The sequence below is a fragment of the Phallusia mammillata genome, chromosome 1, assembly GCF_965637545.1.
Source record: "Phallusia mammillata chromosome 1, kaPhaMamm4.hap1.1, whole genome shotgun sequence".
Classification (NCBI taxonomy): Eukaryota; Metazoa; Chordata; class Ascidiacea; order Phlebobranchia; family Ascidiidae; genus Phallusia; species Phallusia mammillata.
This window is the reverse complement of record NC_137252.1, coordinates 4,400,799-4,427,038: the sequence shown is the minus strand read 5'-3', so window position 1 is coordinate 4,427,038 and position 26,240 is coordinate 4,400,799. Positions and strand designations below refer to the sequence as shown.

Genomic DNA, 26,240 nt, shown 5'->3' with positions numbered 1-26,240 from the left:
GGTACATTCGTTCTTGTAAATCGATAGTGCTTTAGTTATGATAATGCCGTTATCATATATAGTATTATAGTGTTTGTTATTTAATAATAGATATACACACATATTTGTTAAAACAACAAAAACTGTTAAATCTTTTCAAGACTTTTGTCTTAAAAATTTTCCAGTGATTTTCATATTTAACGCTGGATCCGTGATCATGAATGTAATACACATACAGGTTTGTTGCAACAACAGGAATCGCCCCGAGCTAATCGCGTGCAGCTATTGAATTTGCTTTGGAACGCCGCGTTTCATCAAGAAACATGGAAAACTATTTATATCTGTGTTTCAGATTTTGTTGGTTATATAAAAAAAAAAATAATAAAATATTTTTGGGTGTTCCAGATTTTGTTTTAGGCTTTAACTGCTCAAACTAAACAACGAAATGACAAATGATTAATTATGTTGAAAAGGTGATGACGTACCCACAAGTCCCATCAGTTAAATGTGATGAAAAACGACGGTAGAGCGAAATGCATAGGAAGAAGAAGTTTGACATCATAATGAGAATTCGAACGCAGAAGATTGTTTGCTTGTTTACTTTGGTGCTCGTCGCATTCCTTTACTTCCTGAAGCCGCAAAACGCAATCGAAAAAAGTGTCCGAAGCGTCAGCGATCACGTGTTTCGCGCTGAGCCAAACACACGTGACAGCAAGTGTCCGTTGCCATGGAGACCGACTTACGAAGAGCCGAGAACTTCAGCACATCCGCTAGTGGCGCTAGATCCGAAAAAGTTCCTCCTACCGATGTTGATCAACGGACCCAACAATCAGCTTGTTGGATTCCGGAAATCAATGTTTGTCGCGATTCGAATGAACAGGACCATTGTTCTTCCCACTTTCCACAAGCACAACGCTAATATGTGAGTTGCCGCGAAAACTTTGCTCTCAATAAGCACCTGTTAATATAAAGCAGTGCTCTTCAACCAATGTGCACAAAATATGCATGGGGTGTACCAGTACGAAAACGTATATAGGGTACATTACAAATATTTAATGAACCATTAATATTTGACTTTCAGGATATTTGAAAAAAATGTTGGTTTCAACTGATGTATAAATGAGCCTGTATTTTTTTAAAAGTTCATGCCTAACACTTTCAGTGCGGTTGATGATGATATGCATAATGATTTTTCATATCGCTTTTTACCTCAGTTTACCTTTTGAATAAAAACAGAGTGCATGAGTTCGTCACAACAACTTTGAGGGTTCACCAAACCGAAAAAAAGGTTGAAGAGCACTCATATAGAGAACTTTAAAATGACAGAAACAACTAAAAAATGTACCACATATAAACTTAATACTGGACTTAAATAAATGTTTGATTGCGCAATTTATTTGATAAATTTAGTAGTGTACAACCTGTGGTCCTACGGTCTTACTGACACATATTTAAACCATCGCCACTGGTATATTAGACCACACATGCTGGCGGTCATGCAACTATTAACACCCCATTTTTTGACTTTTCCTTTTGAAACGGTAAGGACGTTTTGAAACACGTTTCAAATCTTGTTTTTCAGTTTTAAGTCCACTAATAAGGTGAATCCCCTACACCGAGTAGACCTCGAATACATGAAACGCTTTATCAGGTTTGTCACGCTCGACCGGCTTCGTGAGCGTTGCCATGGTAACATCGACGCCGTCTATCGCTTGCAAGAAACGTCATCGAATCATTACGCAAAAGTCGAAGCAGTGCTCGATATGAAGTTAAAACGAAAGGTTGGTGTGGCAGGGGTGTGGCAGGGGTGTGTCCGAGTTAGGTTGGGAAGATTCGAATCATACCAAAGTACGTACTTGTCATGTGTTTTTTTCTACTTATTTAAAGAAAGTTATGTTTTAAATACAAACAAGCTAACTGCAGATAATTTATTGTTCCTGATTTGCTTCCGGATATTTTAGTTTATTTGCTCTGACAAAACTTTTTAATCCGTCGCTCAAATATTAGCTACAAAAAGTATAGTAATTGCGACATGACCAGAAGGATTATTTTACCCCTAAAAAGAAGAAGCCTTGTAAATAACAAATAATTTTTTTATCTTCTAATTTCTGGTTCAGAAAGATGGCTCGGTGTTAGAATATCCCGCGGATCTAAAACTTAAAGGAAACGAACGTTTTATCGGAGTTCCTACTGACAGAAAAGGAATTTTGGATTTATACCCAAACAAGGTTCGTCACAACATTTTCACAAACTTGAAAGTTTAGGGCCATTACCTCTGTACAGAAAAACAACCCCTGTTAAAAGAACGTTTTAAACCACAGGTTTACGTAGATATAATCATATTAAACTAATTGTTTAAAGTTCCCTCGGCATAATCCTTGTTTCAAATCTTTTTAAATTAGCAAAAATATCTTGTACAGTTTCGACCAAATTTTTTTTGAATATCTCAATGCCGATACACCATAGTTCTTTGTTTAATTTTTACATCAGGCTCGTTGTGCTCTTCACCCGTTCCATTTTGCGAACCTGAATATCCGAGAGAAAAAACCCTCTGGTCCGGAACCAACGTCAATTGGTAGGTTCTCAGTATGTTGAAATGAACCCGAACCAACATATACATCTTAATTTATAAGCTTGTGCTGCCAGGCATAATATTAAGATAAAAATTCTGGCAAATTCTGGCAAATGAAAGCGACGTGTATAGGACGTCGAAACGTCGGAATAAAAATATATTTGCCAGAAGAGCTCTATTAACTTGATATACACTTTAAGTACTATTTTGTGACACGTAGAAAGCTATGGAGTAACAACAAAGTTGTCATTATAAGCGATCCAGCTGCTTCTTAGAGGTTTGCAATCACCGCCTTGATCTTTACGATATGGCGTCCTACTAATTACAACAGGGCAATTTAAGTGACACGTCAGCGATTTATTTAAATCAGGGGTTCCCAACCTGTGGTACGCGTACCACTAGTGGTACGCGAAGGTTTTTCAGGTGGTACGCGAGTAGATTCTGTTTTTTTTTCACAAAAACCTAGATTCACAACTTTATATTTTCTTTACAGTAAACAAAAACAAAAATCTCATCCAATTTAGTTGTGGTGCTGTAGTGTTATTTTAGTAGGCCAATATTATTCTTCTGAATTAAATATGATTCGATCAAATTAGTTGTTCTGCAAGAAGTGGTACACATGGCAGTACAGAGCATCCAAGTGGTACGAGACCGTAAAAAGGTTGGGAACCCCTGATTTAAATGAATATTCCTAAAAAGTGCAAAACAGCTACATATAGCTGGGTATTTGGCAATGCAAAATAGATCTTTCTCCGTCTTTTAACTCTCATAATTGCAAAGATGGCATTAATGCTTAAGATATTTTATTAAGAAACTGGCGAGATGGGCAAAATACACATTGTAAAGTTTACATTAATTAATTTTGTTGCTTGGCAAAGCAAAGTTTTTTTTTCAAATATGACCTTGAAAAATTATTTTGACCTCAAACAGATCTGACAGCACTTAAGGACGAAAAACTGTACGGCGAAATTGTTCGTTTCACTCGAACGCCCCCTTACATCGTCACCATGGCAACGCAGTTTATTGCTGACGTCATGGGCGGTCGCCCTTACGTCAGCGTTCACTGGCGCTACGATCGCAAGGACTGGATGAAAAGGTAACATCTATAATTAATTTGTGTTTGAAAAGAAAGATTTTGGCATATTTTTTTTGTAGCAAATATTCGGAAGTAATTGCTCGCCTAACAGGTCTTCTCAAACTATGGTTAGGATACGAAATCACTCGAAAATGTCTCAACCAAAAATCCTAAGAACATAAATTTACAACACCAAAACGAACTGTTATACCGGGTTTGCTTAATGAAAAACACGATTTTAGGTGCATTGAAATATTCAGCTGTTGTAAGTTTATGCGCAAAAATGGAATCGTTCGTATGAAGCAGACTCAGATCGGGATTCAGTTTAAGCGCCAGAGAGAAATGATAAAACAATTATCACAACATTTCTAAAATTTTGACGCAATGTTATGTTGCTACTTGCTAGTAGCGTAGCAAAAAAATACACATTTTACCCAATAAGGTTTGTACGATTAAAAAATGGTCAGATAATCAACCAAGTCGAAAGTCTCTGACATTGGCCCAACTGTACAAAGTTATTTTGCGGCTCACTGCTGTTTGAAGTAATACGCCAGTTCCTTTTTCAGAAACGAGTTTGCCGACGCCTGTAATAACATCGAACCAAATGCTCACTGGGAGCATGTAAAAAAACGAAAGAGTAAAAAAGAACAACAGTTTTAATTTTGTCAACAGATGTTTAGACCCAGTTCCTCACGCCAAAAAGGAATTTCAACAAAAGTGTGACATCATAGTAAAGTTCCGACCAGTAGACATTGCTTCCGCCATTCATAGTTCGGTGCGTAATTTACCACGCGATGACGTACCCCATGACGTGTACATTGCGTCACCGCCCTCCGAGGTGCCGCTTCTCCTGGAAGTTGGAAAAGAAATGAAAAAGAAATACGTAAGTCGAATCATACAATCTTCAGATGTTATACATAACAAAATGTATTGATGTGTCTTTCTGGTAAAATTGCTGAAAGTTTGTGTTCAAAGTTTTACTCTACATGTATACAGGTATAATAAGTGGCCTTCATGAACAAAATAAGTAATTTGATGCAAAAACATCCTCAGAGATGTGTGTTATGTTGATTGACTTAGAATCGAGGAAAGTTTTAAAAACAGATTTTGTCTTTGCAACGTGCCATTTGTAAATGACTAACACCAATCCTCCCTTTGTTTTCCAAATATACTGGCCAAAAAATCACAATTTCATACAGAATTTATTCAACCTCTCACTTTATTTTATTCTATACTCTAGAATTGGAAGTTATTTACGTCAGATGACGTAGTGAAGTTTTGGAAAACAACCTACAGGTCATGTGACTGGTTGTGGGATGACGTCACCGATGACGTTTTGTCCACAACTGAGATCGAAATCTGCTCTCGGGGAATTATATTTCACAGGTGACCGAAATTCAGAAACATCTATATTTTATTAGGGTTATCAATTCATGTTTATATTTTTCAAAAGTTTAATGTAAGTATTTGTAAAAAACGTTAAAGCATTTAGAGCAGGGGTGTGCAACATTTTTTGTTGATTGGCCATATAACCAATTTCGGACGTCAAGCGAAGACCACACAATTTTTTTCATGTACACACTAAATTTGAAATTCTTTCAAAGCATCAATAAGGGAATTATTACGTCACATTCGGTAAAGTACTTGCAAACTGCTATGGCCCACCGGTTGGAAAACGCTGATTTCGCTTATACTTGTTCCCTATAGTGTAGCAACTTAGGAAATTTACCATAAACTAGTGGAAAATTTTGCGGAATTATCAGAAGAATTCAATTTTTACTCTGGATTAGTGTGTTGGTGGGAGCCACACGGAATAGCTTGGCTGGCCGGATTGTGGCCTGCGGGCCACTTGTTGCACATCCCTGGTTTAGAGCAAAAATTAGGCAAAGAAATTGTATGTACAAAAATTACTCTTTCCGAACCACAGGTCGGACGCATCCACGTGGTCAAACAATGTCAAATTGAAACGCACGGATGACGTCATCTCGCAAAGGTTCATGTCACACGACTCTGCGATTTTCGATCTTGTTCAGCGAGTTGTGCACGGAGTTCAATGAGTTCAAAAGTACTCTGTACTCCAATCTGTATTCGCATTGTATGAAGCTTTATTCGGGTGGCATTGGCTTGTCATTTTGGTGGAAGAAGATTCGACAGATGAATCTTGAAGTGACTGCTGCATTTGCTGCTGAAACAGCGAGTCATATGACTGTGCATAATTATTTTAAACACACTTTAAACAAGAAGTTAACGAAACTATACAAATCGGCTGAGATGAATATGTTCATACGGGGATCAGCCCCGAAGCGTCTATGCAGACCAGCAATCTCGACACACTCATATGTAAATCACAATACGCCAGGACAAATGCTTGGTGATTGGCTGATTCGGTATGACGCCTTTAATAGGCTTGGCGTACAAATCGAAGCAGTAACCTACAATCAAATACGGTTTAAACTGAACAAAGTGTCTCCAGGACAGTCGCTTCGTATGAACAAAAGAGTTTAAAATGTGAAAACGTTGTTCCAACACAATTTGTTGCATTAAAAATTGTTCAATGAGGGACCTTTGTCCTAAGCAACAAAATAAGATAATTTAGAAATTATTCGGAAAATTAAGATTTCTCCTCAAAGGCATTGTCAGTTTCTGATTGAAGTAAAAATCTGTTTTTGCTTGTGAAAAATATTTGATGTGCAAAATGATTCATATTTATTAAAAACTGTTTACACAAACGTTTCATCATTTGCTGTTGCTATCATTCGTGCAAAAATAAATTCAAAACGCAACAGCAAAGAGTCTTCTTTTCACTGCAGTCTTGTTGCTGCATTGAAATTACCCATAAAACGAACTCATTGAAAATATTTCAAATTTTCATTTAGATAAGAGATTGTCGTTGAGAATGACAACTATGTCTTTATGGTGTGCAATGTATTAAAATCACAGGGCACGTATATAGAGAAACCGCTATGCACTCCTAGCTATTTAAAAGAAATAAAGCTCACAGGCTAAAACCTGTTTCTTATTGAATTTGTAGCCCCGAGGCTATTGGACGTATATGTCGTTTCCGACAATCTTGCCAAATTTGATGCAACTTAGATATCAGTACATGACAGCAAGGGTAAAGTTTTATCGCAAGTATTATGTATCAGGCAATACCTTGAAATGCGATGCTAGGTCGAAATCTAATTTTTAAAAGTATGTGGAAATTTTGAAAGTGAAGGTCAAGATGAAAATCTCAGCTGTATTAAGACAATGTCAAAATATCAAAAAGAGTGAAGTGTTGTATGTTGTTAGGTTCGTGTCATATGTAAAGTTTATTAAGCGTTTTTGAAAAATATTGGTGAGGGTTTTTTTGCCAGTACAAACGTTTTTTGCTTGACAGCACTTTTTCTTCTTCAAAAATCGGAACAAATGTTTTAAACTACAAGAAAGTGTATCAAAGTGGTTAAACCATAAGTTTACTCCAAAACATGTTTAATTAATTTTATGGAACAATAATTTATTTGTTTATTATATTTGTTATAAATTCAAACTCAGAATGGATTTGTGTTTGTTAGGTGCAGAACAATATACACAAAAATATAAACCTAAAAGTTTGTAAAACCACAATAATTTGGAACAGCCTAAAGCATTTTCACGAGCCAATGTCATCAGATCAGGAGTCTCCGGTTGCCACTACAAATAAACACGTGACTATGTACTGATGCCTTGTGGGTATTACGTCATTACCAAGGAATGGAAACTAAAAGGATTGTTGTACGAGTGGCTTTCCTTCTGATGCCTCTTGTTACTTTGGGTTTTATCACTTCGTTTAAAATCGAACAAAGTTATGTGACAAGTTACTTTCTACAAAAAGAAACTCGACCTCGTTTTCTTGGAGGACGACCTGTTTACAAATCGAAAACGCTAAGGACGAATTGCCCCATCAAGTGGAAAAATTTTAGCGCGGAAAATGGACACGTTAAGCCAATGATCAATTTGAGAAGGGATAAATATTTGCTCCCAGTGTTAATAAATGGACCAAACAATCAGTTGATCGGATTTAGGAAATCAATTTACATTGCAATTCACCTTAACCGTACAGTTGTTCTGCCCAAGTTCTTCAAACACATGTCGGATAAGTAAGTACAATCACAATTAAAAAAAACTGTGTGGAATTAAAGATTTCTGTAAAAAGTACCTTCAAATCATTAATTTTTACCGGTTTAACTTGATTTTTGGTAATTTTATGAAGCAAAATATTTGGGATTAACCTAAGTATCCTAAAAAACTTTTTGCCAGTTTGAATGACTTAAACTATACTTTCAAATCTCTGTAACATATACCAAGCTTAAAACAAACTTGTTAAAGTTTTGCAACAAATAAATACATAACCATAAATCTGCAAATATTTTAGTGAAATTGAGGCAGGTCATAGACTGGACCTGATGAAACTTTCTAAACTGGTTTCCTTCATCACCATTGATCAGTACAAAGAAAAATGCAACAACACAGTTGATGCGGTGTTCAGGATTTCGTTACTGACACCGAGACGTTACAATATTATCGAACGTATCACTGGATTACAATTGTTTTCTAACAAGGTAATGACCATTTTGTTTAAACTTCTTGATTAAATTTTTTAAATAGAAATTGTAAATACTTTAATCATGTTTTTGTTGTTTATTTGTTACAAAACTCGTTTCTGTGTTAAAAGAGTCCTGGTGTTTTTTTTATTCCTATAGATCCTGAAAAGTGTGTTCAAAAATCATTGCTGCTTGAGCTAAAATGTGTTAAAATAAATACTGCAACAAAAACATGGCTTTTAAACAACTCAACTCAAACTTTTGTTTTGATTCAGCCAGTTGTTTCAAAGTTTTTCTTATTTTAACAAGTTTTTTTTTTTTTTTTTTTTTGGAAACCACAGTATATTTTTCCTGCTAAACAATAAAGCTAAACATTGTTTTGCTGGGGCCTTGATTTCAAGCTGTTGATCATAGGATACTAAGTTGAGTTAGTTTTGCAGAAATCTAGAAAACTTAAGACCGGAATATTGGAATATCCCATCAACATGACAATAAACGGAAAAGGAATCGGATACGACACACAGGAGATGAAACAATTATACGAAAGCGAGGTAAAAAATAATACATCAGAAATTCTCACCGTTTGTCGAAATCTACTGTAAATTTTGAAAACTTCTGGGTCTAAAGTCATCCACCGTTTATTAAGATGCAATTAAGTAAAAGGCATCTTTGGTAAGTTATTCAAGTAGAGCAGTAGTTCTCAAACTGTGCGTCGCGACGCCCTTGTGCGTCGTTTCAATTGTCCAAGGGCGTCGTAGAATAGTTCCGTTTCGTGGCTTTTTGTGGTTGTATCAACAAACACAACTTTAATAATAAGTTTATTAATTAACTTTTATTTGCTGTTGCGTCGCAAGACTAGAAAACTTTCCCAGGGGCGTCGCAACAAAAAACAGTTTGAGACCCACTGAAATAGAGAATGACATTTAGGCCCCATATCACCCTTATTTAGTCTAAGTAAAGTTAAAATGTTAAGTGCCTGTCTGGTTTTAACACTAAAATACTGAACACTGCTGAGTAAGATCAATATACTAACAATACGATTACAAACTGGTGTAATTTTATTGTGCAATTGTGAAATTAATATGTTTCTAAACAACCTTTATTTTGCAGAGAGCATGTGCAATTCATCCATTCCAATTTTCCAACATTAAGGTGAAAGAAAAAAGGCCCAAACCGGAAAAACCAATACCATTGGGTTAGTCCGCAAAATCGGAAATAACTAAGTTTGTTTAAAAACTTCTAAATATAACTTACAAAAATTCTATTTGAATAACAAACTATCTGAATGGGGAGGTCAAAAGTTTCAAAATATTTTGTAAGTAACTTTGTTTGGATCTATAATCAAGTCCGAATCATACTTTTCTATGCATAAGACAATTTCGGTTTAGATTCACTAAAGTTATCCGTTTCAGACTTCGATAAAATAACGGAAGCTGACCTCTATTCCGAAATCATCCGTTTTACGCCGTTCCCTCCCCACATCAAACAACTTGCTAAACACTTTATTTCTGACGTCATGCAGAATAAAAGTTTTGTCAGTGTTCATTGGAGATATGATGAAGGCGATTGGATGTTGAGGTGAACCTTGCTTTGGAGCTTAATCAAAACACACAATGCTAGACCCATAAGAAGCGTTAACTCCATCTAGTATTAGGCACTTTTGCGGTTAGGTGACAAGCTAGGAAAATCCATTATAAAGTGGGATTTGAACCCACAGACAAACGATTGACTAATTACACAAACTTTTGGTCAAGTCCAACTTTTATATAAACTTTTAAAACAAAATTCAGGTTTGGGTCTCTTCGCATGGGTTAACACAAAATTAACCATCGTAAAGTAACATATTCAATTTTGAGACTTCTACGATAACATTCGCAACAGATTTGTCAAAACCAAGAACTAAACTAAATGAAACTGGATTTGGAATTGTACTGTGAAAAAAAACCGCAAATCCATATCCAATGCCCTGCTATGTCAAGAATCTGCCGGCGGCTGGCGCACTTTCAACTAAGCTGTATTGGGATTCCAGGTCTGACCTAACGATACGCGTATGTGAAAAAAAAACGAGCGTAATCACAAACAAAACCGGTAGATATGTTGAACATAGTGAATTTAAAGTGGCGGAAACAACAAATACCGTTGTAGCGTATACAATAAAATGTATTCACTATACACCGAGTTTCTAAAATATTTTCCTCCCTTTTTGTGGTGAATGGTTAGGTTTATTCTTTTGTCATCCGTCAAGCGAAGCTCAAATGATTTTTAATCTTTCACCGGGTTTGAACCCGGGAATTTACCGAGGACTAGTTTTGATCATTTTTTGTGTCTGCACAGGGGCAGGAGTCTTTGGAACACTCAGCCAAATTAATTATTTTTTCTCTCGGAATAAGAATGCTCTTCTGTGGCTAGAACTTGTTTATATAATACGTTTTTTTTATTCTTGCCATTTCAGGTGTGCTAACAGTGGGAAGAACTCCTCCAAGCGCCAAATGTGCAACAAGATCCAATCAATTAAACCAAGTCACATAACAGAGGGGATTCGAACCAAAATGAAGAAAATCGAGCAAAAAGTTAAAGTTACAAACATCTACGTTGCCTCGCCACCCTCGCAAACTCAAAATATTCTCCAAGTCAAACAACTTCTCAAGCAGAAATATGTAAGAGGCGTTTTGATTGTAAATACGCTAAAACTTTGTAAACAAATAAATAACATGTAACTGTAAACTGTAAATGAAAAAAAGAAAAATACCCGCCTTCCAGGCTAATCAATAATCTCATGTCAAGTCAAGTCAAGTTCGAATCTTGGATTAGACCAAGTTAACATTTCAAGGTCAAGTCAAGGTCAAATCTTAGGCCAAGTCAAATCAAGCTAAGTCTTCTGCAGATTGAGTGCAAGTCTTGGGACATGTCAAACCTCTTACTTTTAGTTCTGTAACAAATCCTGTAAGTATTTTAAGTGAACTCCCGTGCAGCAACCAAATCTGTAACTTATTTTTGACATCACAACTTTTCCAGTAGTTCCGTTAAATTTAAACCAGAGGACACAACTTTGGTGTCTGGTTCAGATTCATTTCTGCTTATCTAAATAACGCGTTTCCTTGTTCATTGTTCTAACCCAAATGGGGTAATGCTTTGGAGACCAGCTTAACTCAGTGTAACGCTTTGCAATAGGTCTGTGGCCTTACTTAGCCTTCTTCACTTTACAAATGTTTTTGACGGATAAATGCGATTGCCCAATTAGTTTTTAAAAAACAGTTTTAATCATTATGCATTATTACGTTATTAAACATTTTGTGACGACAGGACTACGACCTTTACACGTCCGATGACGTCATGGCGCATTGGAAAGGTCACTACGGGTCATGCGACTGGATCTGGAAAAACGTTAACGATTTGTTATCTTCAGTTGAGATGGAGATTTGTTCGCAAGCCACTGTGTTTCTGAAGTGAGTATAGCAGGGTGATATTTCAACGTTAGACTCTTCGGGATTTATAGAAAGTTTTTTTAAATGTCGTTCAAAGAAGAAAATAAAAATTTAAATTTGCATTCTGAATAAGTCCGAAAAAATGTTTTTTTCTTTTACGCAATTAATACTTACGGAACAGACTCAAGTTTAGGTATGTTTTTAGTTTGGATTAAAATTGTTTGAGAACTTTAATCCCAGTTTCGACGAAGTCAAAATTTTGACAATGTATCTTTTCTTAAAAAAATGTTTGAGACCCCTGCACCAGATGAACGGTGTGGCAGAAAAGAACTAATGCAAACTATGTTTACATCACGGTTTAGATCGCTGGGGTCGTCATGGTCTGTCAATGTGTCCCTGATGCGAACTAAAGACATTGCTCCACTCTCGGCAATGGACGATGAGATCTACAAGTACATTACAATGCAGCTTGACGATAAACAAACCTAATCTGGTCTTCCTGGCAAATATTGTTGAAGCAACAGCGCTTTGGTGTCTTAGCTTGATGCAGATGATATTCGAGAAGTTGAATCAGTAGTTCCTAACGTTGGGAATTGGTTTTCGAGAGGGACAACTTCAAAAGGCTGACGAAATTTTGCTTAGAATCTTGCCTGTCCTGTGTTCAAATACTTTCTGCTTGTTAGGGTTGGTACGCTGTTTGAAAGCTGGTTTAAACTCAGGCATTGTATAATTGCACGTTTTTTTGCCGATCAAACGTTACATAATTTGTTGTTAATTGGTGTCCTGAACTGTGCAAATTGCTTTAAGTTCGCTTTAGCTTTTGAAATCATAAGGTTACTGTGGGTCGCAGTTCGAGTGTAACTTGGTACAGAAAAACTGGTTTAGAAAGTTATTAGGATTTTAGTCTGAAACACGATAAGTCTCATAATACGACATACAATTTTACTTATCAAATGTGTGACCTTATGTACTGCATCAATTTAAACCTTCTTCAAATAAACGTAAAAGAACATTTAATCCAAAATCGAGATTAGCGTAATAAAATACTGTTTTATTTTTTCTAATTTTAATCTATGCGTTTTTAATCGTGGCTTCAATTATTGTTTTAGTTAATTGATAGTAAATCTGAGTTTGTTGGTAGTTGTAATGTATTATATTTCGATTCATTGACAAAGTGTATCCTGCATTAAATATATCTCGTCTGCACTGTTTCTGTGATGTGTGTTTGATACATGGTAGTTTTGGTTTCGATTAAAAAACAAAACTTCCGTTAAGATGACATAGTGAAAGTGAACTCATTTAGACGTTTCAACAATCGCTTTTGTCATCCTCAGTGCTAAATATTGTTTGTAATCAAGGTGCTTGACAAGTTGGTAGCGGGTAAGTATTAAGAATTATTGACAATGTTGTAACAGCACAAACATTTCACGGCGATCAAATATTTAAAGAAAAGATGAAGCAAATTGGTAAAGAGAAGAATCAAAAACATTGAAAGTTGAAATTCAATTTAGATGAAATGTCGTTTCATCGTCACACGTTGAACAGCAAATAGCCGGAGGCAAAATACAAGTGCTGGATTTGAAAACCAGACGCACTGTAATACCAACAACACAGAACAGCCGTGTATGAGTCAAAGCATTCGCAACTTATATGCTGATAACATCTGATAAGGTTCTGAGGCAGAGATTTGAAAGACTTGATTGTTCACAAGGCAAAAAGCACTGAATGTAAAAGCAGCTTACTTGAACAAAAGTCATTAAGTAGATAAGTAGATATGTGTATGCAACACTATACAAATTTCATTGTATTTTCCGTTATGTGTTGGATTATGTGTGTGGTTTGGTGGTCAGAAATAAATCTAAACTACAAGCTCCAGTAACACTTTTATTTTTTGTAGAAATAGACACAAGGTGCCAATTAATTAAAGCTGTTAGGAAACACTGACAAGACTAATGCGAAATTTGGATTTAGATTTAGGAAAGGAACAACGAAATGGGGATTATAACAAAGATATCAAGATTTGGATATTCAAAAACTATTCAAAGTTATTTTCCAGCCGCTTTGTTATTGTTGTTTCTCACTTATGTACTGTACTCAAAACGACAAAACAATCAGAGGAATGTGGAATTTGTAATTACAAGTCGTGACGAAATTAAACCAAAGGAATTTCATAAATTATCTCAAGAAGTCACTTCTAAATTAACAACTAAAGAAAATAGAAAAGAAACTTTTCATCAAAGTCAAACTTACAGGACTAATTCACTACAATGCCCAATAAATTGGAGTCCTTTACCGACAAAAATTATTGGATCTGTCAAACCTTTGATTGATGTTGATCGAAACAAGTATTTGCTTCCTATTCTAATCAACGGCCCAAACAATCAACTGGTGGGATTTAGAAAGACGATTTATATCGCGATAAAACTTAATCGTACAATTGTCATCCCAAAGTTCTTCAAACACCGGCTCAACGAGTAAGTTTTGTGTTTAAACCTTTACTTTACAGGTAAAAACTACTTCGTGTTTTCGTTATAATGGGAGGATTTTTTCAAACAATTGCGTTTTCATTTAAATTGACATGCAACTATTTGGTTTTGCAATAAACTAACGGTCTTAAACTGTCAAAAGTTAACGACTTTTCCCGAAATATGTTACAGTTATTTGTATGTGGCTAAGCATAACTAACAACTTATCTGATTTTATCAAGTCCAAGTGGTGATTTTATCGATGCCTCTCATCGCATGAATTTTGACCTCTTGGCGACCTTTGTACGAACGGTCACACTCGAGCAGTTTGCCGAAAGTTGCCATGGTAACATCGACGCGGTACTGCGCGTGCGCGAAATGACGTCATCGATGTACAAGGGACTGGAAAGACAATTTGACATGAATATTGTAGGAGGGATTGTAAGTTTTCACGAGTTAATGTTGGTGTGCTTTAGTGTTGTTTTTATTCATTAAAACTTTGTTCATATTCAGATATAAGATGCAAAAAAATCAACATGTTTTGAATCCGAAAAAAATTGACACTTTCTTTTGCAAGATCGGAATTGCTTTGTTGTCATTATCTTAACCACTATTTTTAGTCTTACAATGTTGTGCGAAGTTCATTTTGTTAACAGTTCGTACTACTTACAGAAATTTTGTGAATAATTTCGAACATAAAGGCCCTGATTTTCTATGTTAAATTAACGAAGTTAAACACGAAAAGCTTAAAAAACCATAATAGAAGCTGATGATCCTGTAAAATGCACATTTTTTTGTTTTTAGAGCCACAATCTTGAAGTGTTGCCTAAAGAGTTAAATGTTAAACATGGAAAAGATTTTATGATATTTAATTCATCAGCAAGCATCATTAGAAACCTGTATCAAACTGAGGTGAGAAAAAATCATAAATGTTTTAATCACCTCAAGCAACAACAGGACCTTTGTCCAAGTACAGTTTACAGCTATTGGGTAAAGTTGAATACAGAACTGTTCACGTCGATTTGAAAAACTTTATGAGAAGATTAAACATTGGAATTTGCATTGCTAAAAGAAATAAACCGTCGATAACATGACAACATCGAATAAGTTGGCACCAGCCTTGTTGACAACTTTGATGCGTCCGACGTTTAATCATACCCACGTTGTCTTTGTGTATGAATTAGGATATTTCTGCGAAAAGTAAATTCTTTTAATGCAGAGTTTGCTGGTACTTGTATTTAGAAAATCTATTACTATTGACTTTACACAATAATCTGGGACTTGATGTAAAGACGATAGAACGACAAAATAAATCAAACCAACTGAAACTTTAATTTCCAGAAATCTTGTGCAATTCATCCTTTCGAGTTTTCAAATCTTCAAATTCCGTCGAAAAATCCGAAGAGCGAACAACCAACTAACATGGGTGAGTTTGAAAACTAAATTATAACTCCTGCGCAGCAGGGTTACAAAAGGCGGTATTCTGGAAAATTCCCGTTCTGTAAGACGTGGAAAAAATTTTCCAACCTGTCGTGAGATTCGAACCCATGTTACTATAAGGACCAAAAAATATTTTTGTTTAGTTTAGTTATTGTTAGAAACCCAACTGTGCACAGGTTGTAAGTTTGACTGTTTTTTTTTTGCCTGTCAGCTGATCTCAGTGACGTAGATCTCTACTCTGAGATCATCCGATTTACGCAACCGCCAAATCACGTGATCGAAATGGCAGAAAACTTTATTGCCGACGTCATCGGGGAAAGTCCGTACCTCTCAGTCCACTGGAGGTTCGATAAAGACGATTGGATGAGAAGGTGGTCACGTGGTATTAGTTTTCGGAATTTGTTTGGTGCAGCCGAATTTTTTTTACAAATTTGGTATATTTTTAATGTTGAAAAAAAAACGGCCCAAATAAACGTAAAAAGCGACATGCTTTATTTTTCCAACGTTTCGGCAAATGCTCATGCCATCATCAGTGATATGAAGGGCACATCAGTTACACCCGTTTGTATACCCTTGAGTTGTTATAAGTTATTTGAAATAACATTTCATACAAACTTGTTCGATTCTAAAATCGCCATTGGAGACAAGATTCCTACAAAACATTCGTTATCTATCAACTACAATCCTACATTTATACTATACACAGATCACTAGTTTCGCTTGTTTTCGATAATTGATACGATATAAGCAGGGTTTCCATCGAAAAATAAGCACAACCGAAAAGCTAAATTTTCATGAGAAATGAAACAAAGGTTTTAAAACAAATCTTTGCATTGATACGAGTCATGACATATCAAATGCCACATATTTTACCAGAAACAATCTGTTCCATCAACTCCTTGTCTGTAGAAAATGTTTCGTGCATCTCACGACAGATTAGGTCTAAATTAGGTTTACTTTCCCTGTAGCAGGAATTTGATTGTCATTTCACTAAGTTTGTTCCTTGTAATTGTTAAAAATAAGGACTCAGGCCCAAAACAAGGACATTTCCTAGAAATAACGACAGTAAATTGAGACACTACAGTTCAAGATAAGGACAAATCTTAGAAATAAGGATGGCATGGCAACCCTGGATATAAGGTATTAATATACAACTGCAATTTATAAAAACCAAACACTTCAAAAGTTATGGTCATCTGTGGCTGTATACCGCATGACTTTCTCATGAAAAAGATCTAAATCCGTTAAAAACAACCTCGATATATTTTAGGTGTCTTGCCAAAACACCATGGGGGACTCAGGAACGGCGAGAAATGTGCGACGTCATTCTCAAATTTACCCCTAAAGAAATCGCAGAGGCGATCCACAACAAAGCGAACCAAGTCGCAAATATCAACGACGTGTATCTCGCCTCGCCGCCAAGCGATGGTGTCGTCATCGATGACGTAATTCGTATTCTGCAAACTGAACATGTAAGTTAACTGACGTGACTAGCAAACGTAAGTGTTTCATGCATTCAAAGGAAACAGCACAAAACTAATTCGTAGATCTCCAAAATATGCATGAAAACACTTCAAAAAGAAAAAGTTTTGCTTTACTCGTCCGCATCAAATGCCCTGTGTGAAACCAGATACAGTTTTAGGGCAATGTTTCGTAGATTCAGACACGCTTTACTATAAAATACCATGACCAGATTGATTAGCACAAACGTACAGCAATATATAACCGAGTATTGCTCATCCAGCAGTTTTATCCTAAATAATCGGCGTCCCATACAAGACGCCTTAATTAGAATATTGGCATATCTTGCCAGACAAATTTCTTATAAAGCGAAGAAATGCAACCAAATACACCCAGCAATAGGATGTATCACCTTTAAAAACAACCCAACATTACACGCATGTCCTAATTATCTTTACTGGGCCACATGCGTTTCATCTTACCAGCGGCTGTTAATAGTTACCAGTGTCTACGTTTTATGACTTGCGTACAGATATAACTTGTATGTACCAAACTGTGATTCTAAATTCCAACTTCACAGAATATGCGGGTTTTCACATCCACCGATCTTCGCCAGCATTGGAGAAAGTTCTACAGCTCGTGTGACTGGTTGTGGAAAGATGAAAACGATATTTTATCGACCACTGAGATGGAAATTTGTCGAAGAGGAGCCGTGTTTTTGAGGTCAGTCCTGCATTTTAACACGGTGCATTGGAACTCCGTACGACTACAGACTCATAGATCTTGCTTTCGCAATCAACATACAATAATACGATTCCCCTTGAACACAGGCGCCGACACGTACCCGAAAGAGGGAAAGTTGAATGTCTAAACACGCGAGTCTAACAATATTTGCCCTGTTTACGTTTTTGGTTTTTATTTCATAACCTCTGCCGTTTGGGGCTTTTTCAAACGGACAAATGATACACGTAATGCGTGATTACGTGAGGATTTTAATTTACACGTAGAGTGTTTCAGATTTTAGGCAACGCAATCGCACGTACAGTACGTAATTTATGACTAACTTTGCATAATTATTTGATATCGTAACATGTGCCGAAATATGCTCTGCTGGCGCCAATGCCTTTGGATTTCATGTCACTGCTTGGACCAAAGTTTGCTTTTTCAATTACGCATCCGGAGAAAGTGTGTGGATTTATTCCGTATTTTATCTTATTTCAGCTTTGTCTAGTAAATTGACTTTTTAACTTCAAGCCCTGATTTTAAAAAAATATCTGGGGCCTTTAATGTGAGCCAGCATACATCCATGAAACATAAACGAAAATGTTTCAGGTCGCCTTCATCAACTTGGTCGAAGAACGTTCGTCTGGGAAGAGACGAGGAGACGATGCCATTTGCGAGCAATGACGGAGTTATCCTTGCGCTCGTGAAGGAAGTTCACACCAACAAAAAGCCAAGCTGATCAACACACGTAAGGCTGGAATCAAAGCACCCGTCGCCGAAACGAGGATATTGACATGATCTTGATGTTTTACCTGCTGACAGTGCCGGGGGTCTGCTGGCCTGCAGGCACATTTTATAAGTGGCCCGAAAATCAGGGTTGCCAACTAAAAAATTAGAATTATCAGTGTTGCCAAATCATTTAAAGTGGCCTGGATTTTTGACTGGCTTGTGGGCACGTGCACTGCCTGCTGATATTCATCAGGCTCAAATATACACTTGTCCATGAACCAGCACACTAATGTGTGACCGAAATGCCGAAACACATCGACCAACATAAGCGGGAGTGTTCAGTCGATGTGCCGCATCAGTTCACATGATTCTTTAAGTTTTAAATCAAACTGTGCAATTACACATGTAATTTTCTTGTTGCTGTGATGCTGAAAGAAATCTCTATTTTGATATAGGCCTAAAACGGGCCAATGGAAACATATGTAGTGTCGAATGGGAACAGACAATGTCTCACACCAAGAGACCTAAAATTTAGGTCTGAACCCGAATGTAGAGTCTCGTCAACAAAACCTGAATGAGAACAAAAAGTTTGTAAATATGCGGAAAAAAATGATGCTAAGTGTAATGTCAGGCTCGAACCAAGCCTGTTTTATTAAAGCTCAAGTCCGAACCGGACCTCAAACGCCCGACACGACTCACAACTCTGCTTGCACCAGCATTTTATTGTTCCTCTCCAGGTGCTTGTGTGTAGCTTTAGGACGCTTCATCATTCCAGCAATGCTTTAGGCTGTGCCAACAACAATCGTTGGCCAAAACAATGCCTGAACCTGGGGGTTAACAACGTTTGTCCTGAAGATCTGTAACTTACCTTGTTTTTCTTGCTTTACATGACCTGCTTCAAGTTTCCTGCTGACTTGTGGCTTTCGGTACAAAGAAACAGTGTAACATGTCAACAAACGTTAAAATCTTTAATTAAATAGAAGTAACATGAAACATGATTTGCTGAAAAAATTGGCACTGAACAGGCGAGGCTGTGCACAGCTTTTCACCCTGTTACCTGCAACAAACTTGAGTGTTGTAGCCTGGTTACAGTAGCAAACTGATTGTCACCAGCTACATAATTGAGGCATTATTGGCCTAAACAGTGTGTACTGTCTGCACCTTAATGTAATATATTGACACAGTGCAGACACTCCACTGTTTTCCATACAGTTGGATGAGCACAGTATACACAAATAAAAGTCCTTCTTAATAGGGTTACTAGTTACTACCTAGAATTGAGAATCAAATCAACAGCAGCAGAAAAGTTAGTGGCAACCCTTTCTGAAGGCAGATTGATCTTTGTTTCATCCCCTTCCAGGTATTTTCCTGTTTTGACAAGTATTCCATGCATTCCTGCATTAATTGCACCTCCAACATCATCGCGGACATCATCTCCCACCATTACACATTCATCTGGTTTGCATCTTAACAATAAAAACAAATCAACACAGTGTTTGCTGACACACTTCAGAACACTACATAGAGATAAGTTTATTAACTGAGTTGACATTTATTCATTCATTATTTTATGTTTTAAAACATGTCCGTGCAGAAATATGTTTTAGATCATGTCTGCCCAATAGGATCCTAACGTTATTGTACCAACAAATTAGTTTCAAAACAGTACAAAAAATAAATTAACTTCAATTGTTAATACCTCCTAAAAGTTTTAAAAATATTTAAAAAATCCCACAGCAAAACTGAGTTTACTTAAATGATGGCAAGATGCAATAAAATTGTTGCTTTGCACCGGGAAAAAAAAAGTAGTGTACCAAAAACACACAAACAATTGCAGTCAATCCAATACAAGTTAGTTAAAGAAATTTTGTTCCAATTCAAGAAGCTCTTTAAGGAAGCTTACCCCAGATCTTCAATTGCACTATGAAAAAATCTTTTTTCAGGTTTTCCAACCACTATTGCCTGTTTGTCAGTGGCAAATTCCAGTGCAGTAACAAATGCTCCAGTTCCCAAAGCAAGATCATTGGTTCGTTTAAAATACCTAAAAGCAAAATTAGCTTAGTATCTACTAATGAAATGGTTAACAGTGTCAAAAAAAATGTAGACAAATGCAAGTTTAATTTATGTATATTGAACAGAAATCCTGTTGTCACAGACTTTAAGGTAAATCAGTGACAGGAAAACAAAATACATTTAAACAAATCATGAAGTACTGAAGCATACACAGCATAAGTTAAACATATTGTTTTGTACATTTAAACAATACTGATAAAATTTAAGAGGAGTAGTAGTAAGAAGGAGAAAGATGGCTTGAAAAATTGTTAACTTATAACTTTGAATATGCTTCTAAAACAGTAGGTTGAATGTTACTGTATTGGTATGTAATGCTCAGATGGAACACCTTAGTTACATTGGATTGGTAAAACTAAAAAATACACTTTAAGTTGCAGATCAAAAACACTCTTAATTGAGCCTGTAATAAGAGAGATGAAAGATTGATATTAAAACCAACATTACAAATACTATTGCAATTTTTCATTTTTAAAGTAGCACCAAATCCACCAGCAAAGTATGATATATATTGAAATTCAATAACTTACCTCGCTTTGTTTATTGCAATCAGATCGCACCCCCCAAGCAAAAGATTTAAAGCTTTGTTCATAGATTCATATTCAAAATGGCCTGGAGATAAACCCATCACAACACAATTTGGTTCATCTGTTGTCAAGCCTTCAAAATCCTGTTTTGCAGAATCTGTCAACATGAGATATGGTCTCATACCTTTTGATTCCACCAATCTTCTTGCAGCTGTAAGTGAAGTAAAAATTTCGCTGAGTTTTATGTCGAAATCCATGTCTTGGAGACGAAGGTACAGCGAATTCAGACATTCTTTGGTCGTGTTGGTTACAAACTTGACTTTTAAGTTACTTCGTCTTAATTTTGCCAATGCTTCGTGTGAACCTGCTATTGGTTGTTTGTCGATGTGCAAAGTTCCACTCAGATCAACTAAAACAGCTTTTAAATGCTTCAATGACCGAGACATTTCACCAAAAAAATTGAAAGTTTTAAAATCACCTGACAGAAAAAGGGAAATTCCCCACCAAGGAATCAACTAAAAGTATTAAATTTGAAAAGTAAAATTTTAGTATTTACATTACTAGTAAATGTACTACAAGTAAAATTTAAGGCAAACCCATAATATATGTCAATCTATTATATATATAATGGGTTTAGATGTTGTTTTAAAGTCACCGAAAATCAAAATAAACCAAACGTTTCGTTAATGTTTTCACAAACTGTTTTTGAGGAAACTAAAGCAATATATCGAAAAACTACTAGAAACCAGAAACAAATATTAAGCTTTAATTGGACAAAAACCGACGTTTGCCAAAATAATCAGACCAATTGTCGAGTTTTGAAGCCCTGGGGCACTGTGGCACTTTCCGGAATTTTTTTGAACGTAGTGTTTAGACATACACGTTCGGGTGGACTGGTCTAAATCATAATGTTTACGCTAAACCGCATTACATAAATGCTGCAAGCTGTTTTCAGTTGTCTTAGTAAGGGGCAGTGGTGATTAGAGAGAGCAGAGTTCAACAATGCGTGGACAGCATAACCACCAAAGCCTGATAGATATTGACCGAGTCGGATATTTGTGATTAAAAGCAGAGCAAGGGTTTAACTTATAACGTGGAATTGGGGTTAGTTCATAACAAAAGCGAAAATAAACTATCAAGTAGAGAACACAAAACAGATAAAAAAATATTAGGGTTAAGGTTAACAGAAGTAGGCTACAGATATGGTGACAAAGTTTTCGTTTAGATGGGATATAATGCCTTCAGGCTCAAATAACCTAGAGTAACTCTGACATATCAAAACAATCATGACTTTGCTTTTTATTGATTGTTTAGATTTGACGATGCTTGAATAACACTTTATAAGTTTTTAAAAGCTGTCAGTTTCTTTTACAATCTTTTGCATTCGATTAGTGTTATTCTTATTTATCAAGGAATTTTGAAAATTGAACCTATTGAAAAATGGGTTGAAAAGAGTTGACAATAAGACGAAACTGTTTTTGTTTAACACCCAAGATGTCGAAGACAACAGCACATTAATATTGGACCAAGACTTGATCGTCATTTAAATGATTTCTTCAGCAAGTTTGCGTTCATTGACATTCTTTCTTCTTACGTTGGTCGTTTTTACATGTTCCTTCATCAATAGACATGAAAAGTTGTTCAACGTTGAAATACAAACGAATTTCCAATTACCGAAACGACTCAATTTTTTGACTAAAAATCAATGCCCGATTAAGGACGTTTTACACAAAGACCTGTCTGTGTTTTACAACAAAAATCCGCTGATCAATTTGAACAGAAGGCGTTACATTTTGCCTTATTTACGAAATGGACCAAACAATCAATTAATCGGACTTCGGGAAACGATATACGTTGCCATCAGGCTTAACAGAACTTTGGTGTTACCGCTGTTTTTCAAGCACTCTTCAGACAAGTAAGTCTAGCGAATAATTAACTCTAAAATTAGGTGTTGTGCCTCAAAAACACAGTGATGATTGAACCGTTACAAATCCCATAGGCGTTAATTACAGGAAATTTGTACAGCTCGTTATACATCGTTTTATATGCTTAAATAGCAATGTATCCGCAAAGCAAAGGGTACAAAATTTTTAAATAAATTGTTCTGTAGACTGTAGGTAAAAACAAAACGTCAATAAAGAAATGCATAACTTGGCCTTATTACAAAGTTTTGACCAAAATATTGTAAGCGTTTCTAATCCCTGTATTAGTATTTCAAGTTTCTAATGTGCCCAAATCTCAGTATTTAATATGCTTTACATTGGGAGGCAAAAACATGTATTTTAAATTCTTACAGTAATGTAAAAACTTGTTTTTAGCCAAACTCAATTGACGAACACGATCTCAAGTGAGCACCGAATTGATATCCACGAGATGGCGCAACTAATCCCGTTTATCACGCTTGACCAGTTTCGACAAAGCTGTAATGGACAAATCGATGCCGTGTTTCGAACGAGAGAATTCGAGGTCAAAGATTACGAGCGATTTGCTGAAGTATTAAACGTAAAAATACCAACCGGTGATGGGATTTCCGGAAAGCACGCCACCGAGTATCCGATTAACCAAAAGACAGAAAGATTTTTTATGTTTCCACCAACGAAACAAGAAATTAACAAAATGTTTGGGACTACAGTAAGTTATTGTATGAAAATCATTTGTATTTTAAGCTGTTTATTTTGCGTTTTTCTCTTATTGTTATAACCAAGAGGGCCAACAAATTTGGGTTCGAAGCCGATGTGTTTTTTTATATCAGCCCCGAAAGTTGGTCAAATTGCGGTACAATGAGGCCCGAATCAACCCCTTTTTAAACTTAACAACCGAATCCGGTCCTGACCTAAACCCGACCCTATAACAGCCATTTCCGACCTTCCTCTTTTTTTTAGTTTTCTGTTCAACCTATTGCTATTCGCTTTAACTAAAGTTGATGTCCATTTAAAAAAAATAGAAATTTAAGCAATAAAACGAAGGACGCAAAACAATGACTGAACACATAAAGATAATAAAGTTTTACCTTATTCACTCTAAACTCGACTTGCTTGTTTAGGCTCTTTGTGCATTTCACCCATACCCGTTCAGAAATCTTAGAATCAAAGAAGTTAAACCCATTGGACCTCCACCTACACAAATTGGTAAGAATGCAAAGATAATTCTATTTTTGTCAACATTTAACGACTATATTTTTTGCAGATTTGTCTTCTGCGTCAGACGAGGTTTTATACTCAGAGATCATCCGATATACGAAGCTTCCGCGTCACGTAAAACGCATGAGCGCAGAGATAATTTCGACAATATTGCACGATGATTTCTATCTAAGCTTACATTGGAGGTTCGACCACATTGACTGGCAAAAAAGGCAAGTTGAAATCAAAACTAAATCACGTTAGTGTACGCTCAGTTCAACCAAATAACAAGTAGAGAAAAATGCTAAAATAACTTTCCGTATTTTCCACACTCCTATGTTCGTTGTCATTTTGAGCGAATTTCAAACCAGTGCCAAAGTCGAAAACTTGGTAAGGCTCAACAACGCAAAGTCATTAACCGGTCCAATAAGGCGAGAAAGCCGCCACTCTGCCAACATTGGTTCCACAAAAGGTTTCCCAACCTAAGATTTCTGAAGCATCCAAAGTTTAGTGGTGCGATTTTAAATGTTAAGGCAAAATATTTTCAAGCTCATTACAATAAATTTCCGACCTCTCCTGATTTTACTTTAACTCATTTTTTCACAGATGTCGACAAACGAACATCCCAGCAGCAAGACGGGAACGATGTAATGCTGTGCTTGATTTAGAACCGGACAACATCGCCCAAGCAATCGTCACTAAAGTTAATGATATCAATGACGTTATCAACTACGTGTACATTGCGTCACCGATCGCTGAAAGCGGTTTCGTGCAGGAAGTTCGAAATATTGTGGAAAACAATTCGGTTTGTGGTAAAGTTCTCTACCTTGTTATGATACAAAGTTTTGAACACTATTATTGGATATTTTAGGCATTTTAGTCTGTTATAATTTTTTTCAATAAATGTTTTGACTTTTACAAGGAGCTAAAAAATACATCTTTTTGTTCCAAACCTTCGAACAAACAAGTCTTAAAAAATGATCTTTTTGACAGATGTATAATTTTCTTAGCCCTTTTGCCAGCAGAGGGGTCTGTGTGTTTTTGGTTTGAATATCATTAAGTTAATCCAACGCATGTTCACAGCACTTGAAAGTGGTGACGTACCTTGACGTCATGTCACTGTGGAAAACCAGATACGAGTCATGTGACTGGCTGTGGCGTGACGTCAATGATTTACTTTCGTCCACGGAGATGGAGATTTGCGCAAGAAGTCGAACTTTCATAAGGTTAGTTGATTAGGATTATACTAGCCTTTAGAGTGGAGTGAATAAACGAAAGCGAAATGTAAACGAAAGTCCTTATTCGACCATATGAAGTATGGTTCAGGACGATAGCACGTGAAGTCTTGTAGATGAACTATATTGAAGATTGAATATTTTTGAAATAGGCTAAAACCTAAAAGTTATATTTACCAAAACCGACTGGGAGGGTCAGGCCAGAAATCGACCCGTAGTCTTCAAAATTAAGCCCGAACCCGCGGCCTGATCATATATCTGTGGTGTAGACATAAAAAAACAGGATGTTTTCTTACACGGAAAATCTAATTATAACAAATCGAAACACATTTTCATGGCGAACATTATTTTTAACACAAGTTGATACTTGATAATTAATCGATAAAATATTAGTAAATGTCATAAAAATTCAGATGAGAAACCTTAGTATTGACTGCAAGACATTTCACCTGTTTCAAATGGGATATAATAACATATTATTACGAACTACAGATCAACTGCATCAACTTGGTCAGGGAACGTTCTGCACATGCGCACCAGTGACGTCATACCTCAAGAATATTTACGTCACGACACCGATATACTGAACTTGATCCAAACTGTGAGAAAGCAAAAAAATGACAAGAAAATTTCTTAATTCCTGTTTATGCAAGTTTAGAGTGTTGCTTTTCGTGTGTTTTGAGTAAAACAGTCGTGTTTCAAATACAAGACTTTATTTGTTTTACCCAGGGAGTCCAACCGCTTGTCATATGGGTTCAGGTTCGGTTCGGGTTCACTTCGTTTTGTTTTTAAGGGTTCGGGTTCGGTTCAGGTTTTTAAAAATGTTTATTTTCGGGTTCGGGTTTTGTTCCAGTTTGG

General features: G+C 36.2%; 5 protein-coding genes across 7 annotated transcripts; 4 read left to right on the top strand and 1 right to left on the bottom strand.

The window, feature by feature from the left end:
- The first annotated feature begins 390 nt into the window (after positions 1-390).
- LOC145233470 (uncharacterized) lies at positions 391-6,382 on the top strand. The gene is made up of 8 exons (XM_080098199.1): positions 391-901; positions 1,562-1,760; positions 2,097-2,207; positions 2,470-2,554; positions 3,482-3,647; positions 4,299-4,509; positions 4,867-5,012; positions 5,554-6,382. Exons 1-8 carry the CDS (start codon positions 513-515, stop codon positions 5,681-5,683), a joined length of 1,437 nt encoding a protein of 478 aa, XP_079954325.1. The 5' UTR covers positions 391-512; the 3' UTR covers positions 5,684-6,382.
- Positions 6,383-7,166: 784 nt separating this feature from the next.
- Positions 7,167-12,824, top strand: LOC145209199 (uncharacterized). Its single transcript, XM_080079470.1, has 8 exons — positions 7,167-7,744; positions 8,020-8,206; positions 8,629-8,739; positions 9,299-9,383; positions 9,601-9,766; positions 10,641-10,845; positions 11,492-11,634; positions 11,976-12,824. The coding sequence occupies exons 1-8, from the start codon at positions 7,359-7,361 to the stop codon at positions 12,100-12,102; spliced, it is 1,410 nt and encodes a 469-aa protein (XP_079935596.1). The 5' UTR covers positions 7,167-7,358; the 3' UTR covers positions 12,103-12,824.
- Positions 12,825-13,515: 691 nt separating this feature from the next.
- LOC145233454 (uncharacterized) lies at positions 13,516-19,516 on the top strand. 2 transcript variants are annotated; one of them, XM_080098180.1, is made up of 8 exons: positions 13,534-14,087; positions 14,321-14,519; positions 14,883-14,990; positions 15,420-15,504; positions 15,730-15,889; positions 16,789-16,990; positions 17,560-17,702; positions 18,312-19,516. In XM_080098180.1, exons 1-8 carry the CDS (start codon positions 13,606-13,608, stop codon positions 18,439-18,441), a joined length of 1,509 nt encoding a protein of 502 aa, XP_079954306.1. In that variant the 5' UTR covers positions 13,534-13,605; the 3' UTR covers positions 18,442-19,516. The 2 variants fall into 2 exon arrangements, with proteins under 2 accessions (XP_079954314.1, XP_079954306.1); XM_080098188.1 differs by lacking the exon at positions 18,312-19,516 and having other exon boundaries at positions 13,516-14,087; positions 15,730-15,900; positions 17,560-17,627.
- Positions 18,576-21,552, bottom strand: LOC145233479 (haloacid dehalogenase-like hydrolase domain-containing protein 2). Its single transcript, XM_080098211.1, has 3 exons — positions 21,032-21,552; positions 20,335-20,472; positions 18,576-19,897 (listed from the first exon to the last, which is right to left on the bottom strand). Exons 1-3 carry the CDS (start codon positions 21,472-21,474, stop codon positions 19,699-19,701), a joined length of 780 nt encoding a protein of 259 aa, XP_079954337.1. The 5' UTR covers positions 21,475-21,552; the 3' UTR covers positions 18,576-19,698.
- Positions 21,553-22,044: 492 nt separating this feature from the next.
- Positions 22,045-26,106, top strand: LOC145208982 (uncharacterized). 2 transcript variants are annotated; one of them, XM_080079235.1, is made up of 7 exons: positions 22,051-22,943; positions 23,347-23,659; positions 24,072-24,156; positions 24,215-24,380; positions 24,754-24,952; positions 25,231-25,373; positions 25,875-26,106. In XM_080079235.1, exons 1-7 carry the CDS (start codon positions 22,576-22,578, stop codon positions 26,017-26,019), a joined length of 1,419 nt encoding a protein of 472 aa, XP_079935361.1. In that variant the 5' UTR covers positions 22,051-22,575; the 3' UTR covers positions 26,020-26,106. The 2 variants fall into 2 exon arrangements, with proteins under 2 accessions (XP_079935362.1, XP_079935361.1); XM_080079236.1 differs by lacking the exon at positions 25,875-26,106 and having other exon boundaries at positions 22,045-22,943; positions 24,754-24,959; positions 25,231-25,324.
- Positions 26,107-26,240: the final 134 nt, after the last annotated feature.